Source organism: Salarias fasciatus, unplaced genomic scaffold (assembly GCF_902148845.1).
Source record: "Salarias fasciatus unplaced genomic scaffold, fSalaFa1.1, whole genome shotgun sequence".
Lineage (NCBI taxonomy): Eukaryota > Metazoa > Chordata > Actinopteri > Blenniiformes > Blenniidae > Salarias > Salarias fasciatus.
The window spans coordinates 20,188-28,268 of record NW_021941281.1 but is presented as its reverse complement, the minus strand read 5'-3'; the positions used below and the strand labels follow the sequence as shown (position 1 = coordinate 28,268).

The 8,081-nt window shown below is 44.8% G+C and overlaps 1 protein-coding gene across 1 annotated transcript; it reads left to right on the top strand.

Moving 5' to 3' along the window:
* Positions 1-2,895: 2,895 nt before the first annotated feature.
* Positions 2,896-8,081, top strand: LOC115384698 (ubiquitin carboxyl-terminal hydrolase 42-like). The gene is given in 5 exon segments (XM_030086938.1): positions 2,896-3,008; positions 3,010-3,470; positions 3,473-3,687; positions 3,690-3,834; positions 8,062-8,081. Coding segments are annotated over 5 exon segments (954 nt in total).

The window sequence follows — 8,081 nt, the reverse complement described above, 5'->3', positions numbered from 1 at the left end:
TTGAAACTGCATAAACGAGTCCTTTTCCAGTTGAACAATCGTTCTGTCATTCAGCATTTAACATTATAGCCTTCAAATAAAGATCTGCTGAATGAGGACCACAGCATAAACTGCTCAATTCCTAGAATGACTCTTCTTCTCTATAGATGCATCTGTCAGATTTTTTTCTGTCCCATGTTGACAAAATGTTAATCTCACACGTGGTTTACACACATAATGGATTAACCCAGCGCCCCCCCTCCAGACTCCAGACACTTCCACCGTCCACACATTAAAAATGAATCTCACAAAGGAACAAAGAACCACGAATACCAGCATGAAACTCTGCAAAGCTGAGAAGAAGAATTCCTGCGTCGGACCACCATAATCAATAAAGTGACTGCTTGCTTTTCCCCATGCAGAGGCTGATTGAAAAACAAGACTGTAAAGAAGAATTCACGAGAGACAGCAGCCATATCCCATTTGACAGCTCCTGAGGAATAAACCTGCAGGCAAAAACAGAGCAATCATCACATCTCTACACTGAGAACAGATATTAGAACCAGAAACTGTGAAAAAGGCTCAGACTGTGCTGAAGAAGACAGAAATATGAGTCGTGCTGCTGTTTAGAAACTTAACATTTATCAGTCAGCTCCTGGGACTGAATCACTCTTCTTCTTTCTTTAATCTGGGAGACGTGAACTCTGTGCTTTGGTGAGAGAAGTCTGTTAAACGTCCTCCCTGTTTTCTTCAAACTGCAACAGGCTTACACACACAGACACTTGAAAAAAGTTACAGTTTTAAGAAGATTGTAGAAATATTAGTGTTTAGTTTGTGTTCATATAGAATAAGGAGTTGTGTTGACTGGTCAGACGTGGGATGGCTCGTCGTCAGGCTTCTTTGATTAACTCCTTTAGTGCTGACCAGTGGCTACTGATCTCCATCCGTAACCTACAGACCTTTAAATGGACTTTTCCCCTTTCATTGTTTCTTCCTGTGATTCTTTGACAGGGGAATCACACCACAACAGAACGATAACCTCCTCTACCTGCAGCAGAGTGGGCTGCTCAGCATTGTCGGCTTGAATTTATCCACCAGTCGAAGCAGGACAATGACCTGAACCTGAACAGCGACGTTTCCATGCCATATTCTCTATAAGCTTTGAATAAAACATTTAGAAATATATACATAGCCTTCCTTGTGTGAAACATATTTGTAGTATTCCTCACAAATTATTTTTATTTGCCAAAGAGAGCAAGAACTATGACTTACATAAAACATTAGTGAGTTTAGACTTAATTTCGCCACTTTGAGATTCAATGTTACAGTAAACCCAGTTTACCTCTGATGATAAAGATGCTTTATTGCAGGTTCAATCTTTTTTATTCCCATGCTGCAGTGCAACCCGATCTATAGACCTATAGCTCTATAGACAGAGGACGGTTAGGAGAGCGTCATGGTTTACAAAATGAAAACTGCTTATAATTATAACTCTTCAGGGGGGGCGCTGTGGAGCACTGATGGCGTAGGACGTGTTTTCCAGCGGCTCCTCGGGAATCTGACATTTATTTGATTGTTTACACCACCAACTTTTTTCTTCACCGGAGCCTAAAGAGTCCTATGAACATACCCCATCGCTTGGTTACTGGTAATCAGCGTTACAATGAAAAAAACAGACGAATGGCGCTTCGGAGCACGACAAGCAACCTGACCATGAGGTAGTGGCTACAGCTAATCCGGAAGCTAACCGTGCACTTTTAGCGAGCATGCGGGAGACGATTGAAGATACATGGAGACATAATAAATAGCTTTCATGACATTGTCTCTGACGTTGTGAAAAGAGAGATCACCGGGGCCCTGGCACCTCTGGAGAAGAAGATCACTGCTTTCTCTAGTGCTATTCATGACCTGGAGCTATCGGCTAGAGAGCAAGATGGGAAGCTAACCAGCCTGCAGCACGATGTCCGCAAACAACAGGAGCAACTCGCTGCTCTATCTAGAAAATGTGAGCACTTGGAAGGTCGGTCTCGACAGAATAACATCAGGATCCTGGGAGTTCCGCAGGGAGAAGAGCGACTCCGTCCGACCGAGTTTGTGGCTGCGTTTTTGCAGAACTTATTACAGCTGGATGAAAAGCCCATTCTCGACCGGGCACACCGCACTCTGCAGCCGAGACCTGCGGAGGGGGCGCGTCCGCGAGCCCTCATTGCTCGTGTCAACATGTTCCAGGGAACGACATCCTTCGCAAAGCCAGTGCGCAATCTCCCCTACACTACAATGGGAACGGGAAGCGGGTGTTCATCTTCCCGGATGTCACGGCTGCAGTGGCAAAAAAACGAGCGAGTTTCTCCAGTGTTAAGATAGATAGATGGATGTGGATGAGGGATGGAGGATGGATCTCTCTTATGGCCATAATGAGATCTGAATTGCACAGCTCTATGTTTGATGTTTCCATCTGATTATTTAGATGTTTCTGGCAACAAAATCTACAGTACACCAAGTATTTTTATTATTTTGTTTTTTTTTAATAAAATGAATGATTTCAGTGTGTGCCTAACTACTTTATGGACATTTTTGAGCACATTTCAGCTATGCTGTGATAATATGTGATAATTTTGAATTAAATTATCTTATTACAGCATTACATCATGAACTGCATACATAAAAAAACTTGAAAGCAGTGATGCAATTAATGGTTGCTTAGCAACAGTGAACTTGAAAGGGGGTGATGCTATGACATCATCACCACATGTCCCCTTGTTTATTCACATTCAGACAGAGGTGATCACTCGTCTTAAGACAGCTCGGTCACGTTCCAGAGTTTATTTTTGCAAGCAGAGACAGAATTAGAAAATAGTTTGTGTAGCAAGGAATTGCCATCTTTCAGAGATCCTATTCCACACAAGTTAACTCGCCATGAAGTTACACCAGATTCATAGCATTGGTGCAGGCCTGCGGAATGTAGGAAACACATGCTTCCTGAATTCAGTCTTGCAATGCCTCACCTACACGCCTCCGTTGGTTAATTACGATGACGCTCGAGCACTCCACAACATGTGTAGAGTCAGGGTTCTGCATGATGCGCATCATTCAAAACCACATCGATGAGGTGTTCATTAACGCTGGTGGCGCCATTGTGCCGACCGGGGTCCTCAGAGAGCTCAATACAATTGCAGAGCACTTCTGTTTTGGAAACCAGGAAGATGCGCACGAGTTCCTGAGGTACACGGTGAATGCGATGCAGAATTCTTGTTCGTCTGCAGTCCAATTGGACAGCGACAAGCCGGAAACCAGTTCAATCCACCAAATATTTGGCGGCTGCTTGAGGTCCAGAGTGAATTGTTTAAACTGCAACGCGACCTCAGACAACTTCGAGCCTTTTCTGGACATTGCTCTGGATATCGAGGGCGTTTCCAGCGTCTCCAAAGCTCTGGAAAGATTCGTCACTCCAGAGGAACTCAGCGGTGAGAATGCCTACAGATGCTCCAACTGCACAACATGGTCACTGCCACAAAGTGCCTCTCAGTACACCAGGAGTCCAACGTGCTCACCATCGCACTCAAGCGATTTCACTATGATGGAACAAAAATCACAAGGAAAGTGAAGTATCCAGAGAACCTCGACTTGAGACCGTTTATGTCTGAGTCTGAAGGGGAGCCCCTGGGCTACAAGCTGTATGCTGTGCTGGTTCATCGGGACGCAAAGTTGTTTGGACCTACTACTGCTACGTGAAGGCAAGCGACAGCAAGTGGTATCATATGGACGATGAGAAGGTGTCCATCAGTGACATTGAGACGGTCCTCAAACAAGAGGCGTACGTCCTTTTCTACATCAAGTCCACTGATGAGAGGACAGGTGCGAACCACTCGACCAACAACACGGTCCACAACAGCACTGACTCCAGAGGGCCAGAGCTGCAGCGTCATGTGGCAGAGATTGCTGACAGCCTGATAAGTTCGTCCTCAGAGGAAACCGTTGCTGTGAATGGACCGAGGAATGACAGGAGTCAACCGAAATCGAGAAAGAGACTCAGGAGTCACGAGCGTGACAGGTATCGTCCCCATCAGCACAGATGGACAGAAGTGGAGTATAGATGCTGTACACAGGACAGACAGGCCCAACAGCTGCTCTCAGCCAAGGATTTGGATATTGAGAAAAATGACGAGGCCGACAGGGACAACTGGAAAACTACAGCGCAGCTCGAACCAATCCAGGAGACTGAGAGGAAGAAAAACATTGATATCGACGCCTGCTGCACACAACACATGGAGACGGTGCTCCAATTAAAAACGGAGTTAGAAACCACAGTCAAACAGATGGCGGAGGAGAGACGACAGTTCAAGGACATGCAGCAAATGAGGGGTCAACACAAGGCAATGATGTCCAGTTTGGAGAGGACTGTAAGCCAGCTTCAAAAGGATCTGAAGAGAGAAAAATCCAAACAGCCAGACGAGGGCTGAACTTCTCGCTTCCGTCAGGGAGATAAAAGAGGCGAGCCAGCGGGCCATCTCAGAGGAGAGGAAGGCCATGGACCAGCTGAACCAGAAGCTGGACGCTCTGCAGCAGGAGGTTGACGCTGCTCGCCAGAAAAAAAAGAACACACTGTGGAAAAGAATCTGCAGTTTCTTCAAAAGGAAGAAAAAGTCCGCTTAAAGCCGACACCTGCACCGAGTGCAGCTTCATCTGCCCATCACCTCCATCCACCTCTTCCCGTCCTCAGGAGAGGCGCTGCGAGAGAAAGAGAGAAAAGGAGAAAAAAAAAGAGAGAGAGAAAGAAAGAAAAAGAAAGAGAAATAGAGAAAAAGAAAGAGAAAGAGAGAGAAAGAGAGAAAAAGAAAAAAGAGAGAAAGAAAGAAAAGAAAGAGAAATAGAGAAAGAAAGAGAGAAAGAGAGAGAGCAAGCGAGCGAGCGCTTGCTGTACGTGGGCTTCCGTAGCAGCCACGCAGTTGTCCGTGTGCGGCTGCCGTACCCCATGCGCGGACTCACAACATCAGATCATTTCAAGTGAAAATAAAGCTCAGAGTGAATACCACCCCCCCACCCCGGCGGAACGGTGAGCACTGCACCCCCCTGTGCAGCGTCTGCGAGGGGTTTTCTCCGGGTTTCTTCCCACAGGTCACAAACTGATCAATAAAATCTATTAAACTGAATAAATGAATGATGATTAATTAACGGCAATGAACTTTTTTTTAAGAATGACCTTCACGAGTGCCCCGGAGCAAAGTTTGGTCTGCTCTTTCAAGAAAAGTAAACTAAGAGATACCACACTTTTTCTTGCACAATTAAACAGGGCGTTCTTAGCCAGTGTTCCTTTTTGTGTGGAAAACAGAAAACTGCTTCAAAATTTTTTAATCAAACAAGTAGAATCCATGGGGCCAGCCGGCTTATCTCCCTCCATATAGCTTTCTTCTTCTGTTTTGATAAATTAATTGACGCCAGGCCTCCTCTGCCTCCTGTCTGCTGTCCGTCCATGCTTCACATGTCCTCGTGGGTGTGCGCTGTGCGGTTGGTCCGCGTGACGTAAAAATCGTCATGAATTTCTGTTCGCTCAGAGTCCGCGCAGACCGATCCGCGACGTCCGCTCAGCAGCCAGATTTTGAGATCGCAGTTGCGCGATCGCGGCAGTCTACGCATGCGCCAGAGCGCCACAGAAAACAAAACATGACGGTAAAAGTGAAGTAGACGGAGCTCCAGCCTGATGGCTCCACTTAGAGACACCGAAAGAGTGAAAACTGGTGGAAAGAGAGAGAGACTCTGTCTGGAGGGAGGAGAAGGTCTGCAGACAGAAGTGAAAGTACTAATCGCTCCGGCGCCGGACGGACCAACGTCTTTCCTACTGCTGCACTATGTCAACTGACAGGTCTTTTGCCAGCCAATGCTCTAGGACAATGAAATCCGTTTCACCAGCTTCAACTGTAAAGGCCTCAACAACCCCATGAAACGGAGTAAGGTATTGTACCACATACAACAACTGGGATCACATGTAACTTTTCTACAGGAGACTCACTTAAGGAACTTACATCATGCAAAGCTTAAAAAGAATTGGATTGGTTATATCTATCACACTCTTCATTTAACAGCAAATCCAGAGGAGTAGCAATTCTTATACACAAATCCATTCCATATGTACATTCACAATTAATATCAGATCCTAGTGGAAGATATGTATCATCATGGGCTCCATTTGGAACATTCCCTTAGTTTTAGCCAACATCTACACTCCAAATACGATTAGGGCTGAACGATATGGGGAAAATACTGAATTGCGATATGTCCCCTCAATATTGCGATTGCGATATAGAATGTAATATTTAATTTAGTCTATTTTTGAAACAATTATTTCAAAGTTAAAACACTTTTTTCTGAGGTTAGTTCTACTTGTTAGAATAAAAAGTGTATGACTTGTAACCATCTGAACTTTATTAGAACACTCATGAAAAAAATACAACATAATCTGTAGATTCAAACTTTAAGACACTACAAAAAACAACTTAAGACATGTGACCTGCACAAGAAAAAAAAAAATTAGCCAGAGATAAATAAATGTGTTGTCTTAAATAAATGTAGTAAACCTCACTCTACTGTGAACACGGGAACATGTGATCACACAAATCACAGTGCACAAGCACAATACTGTCTGCCACACTTAACAGTCCTTACAGATTCTTTGCCAAGACGACCAGCATATTAACCTTTGGCTGGCTCGAGGAGGAACAAGTACAGGTAACAATATTTCCTCCTGTGCTGAAAAGACGCTCCGAGGGAGCACTGTGGGCAGGTACACTGAGGTATTTCTGCGCCATGATGCCAGAGCTGAGGGTAGCTGATCCTGTGTACCCTCCACCAGGCCAAGGGATCCTCCTCTCCATCAATGACTGGAGTCATCATATAGTTATTGAGCTCTGCCTCAGCAACTTCTTCCAGTTTGGCAGCCGCAGGAGAAGCGAACCCCAGAGACCTCTTTTCCTTTTTCTGCTGTGGCCCGTGCACTTGGAGGCTATCAGCTGCCTCAGTACGGGCTCTTTCTCCTGGAAGACAAAAAAGAAGCATCCTTTAATATTTTTTGCAAATATATTTTCATGCAGAATTTTTTTAGTAATAAATATTGATTATTTACCAGATGATATGTACGCCTTGCTGTGTCGACCATCTCCATTTTCAGACGGGATTTGAGTGTCGGGATGTTGTCTGCGCTGCTGTACTGTTTTTTTTTATCTTGAATCCAGGAAACAGGCAACATCCAACAGCTCCTGGATATCTGGGTCTGCATATTTGTTGTTGAGATACTCGAGGACTTTGTTTTGATGGATTTGGTTAAGTCGGTGTCCTCAGCATCTTCAACCAACACTGATGTTGCAAAAAGGTGGAGTACTGGCTTGAGGTAGAGATGCTTATGTACTCTTCTCCAGAAAGGGCGTCTGTGAATTCCTGAAGAGGACTCAATGCTTTGTGGATTGACTCCAGCATTCAGTATCCTGCCAGGTCGGGATGAGGGAACGGGCATGTCTATCACCAGACACCTGTGAAATGGCTTTGGCCTGTTCCAGCTCTTGCGATCATTTTTTTCTTTTGATCCCCATCTTGTAGGGCAATCTGTAATGAGGTTCTGCTCAGGGATGCTGAGCTCCCTCTGCGCCTCAGTCAGGGCTGTCTTCTTTTCCAACTGTGGGAAAGTGTCCCACCAGCTTCCTGCACATCCTGTTGCCCCTGAGACTCTGTCGTCTTTGGTGCATTTTCTGTTTCTCTCTCCTCTCTCTCTCTCACACACACACACACCACACACCGCACACACGCACGCACTCACGGCATGAACTTACCATTGGCAGGATGTAAACTGTAAGTGTCATCTAAATGATTTAATAAACATGAAGAAGTTAAATGTTGCAAGTTAAATGAAATTCATATGTTGTACAAATGAAGAAATGTCTTTTGTTTAAAGTTCATTATTGTTAATGTAAGATGAGTGTATTTGATATTGTGTTTTTTTTTTGTTCCTTTCTTAAATGTTTCATTGTGATACCGCATGTTATCGCGAGGTTTGGCTCAGAGTGTGAGAGGCTGCGAGAGCTGTGTGTGTTTCAGATGCGCAGAGAGCTGACTGA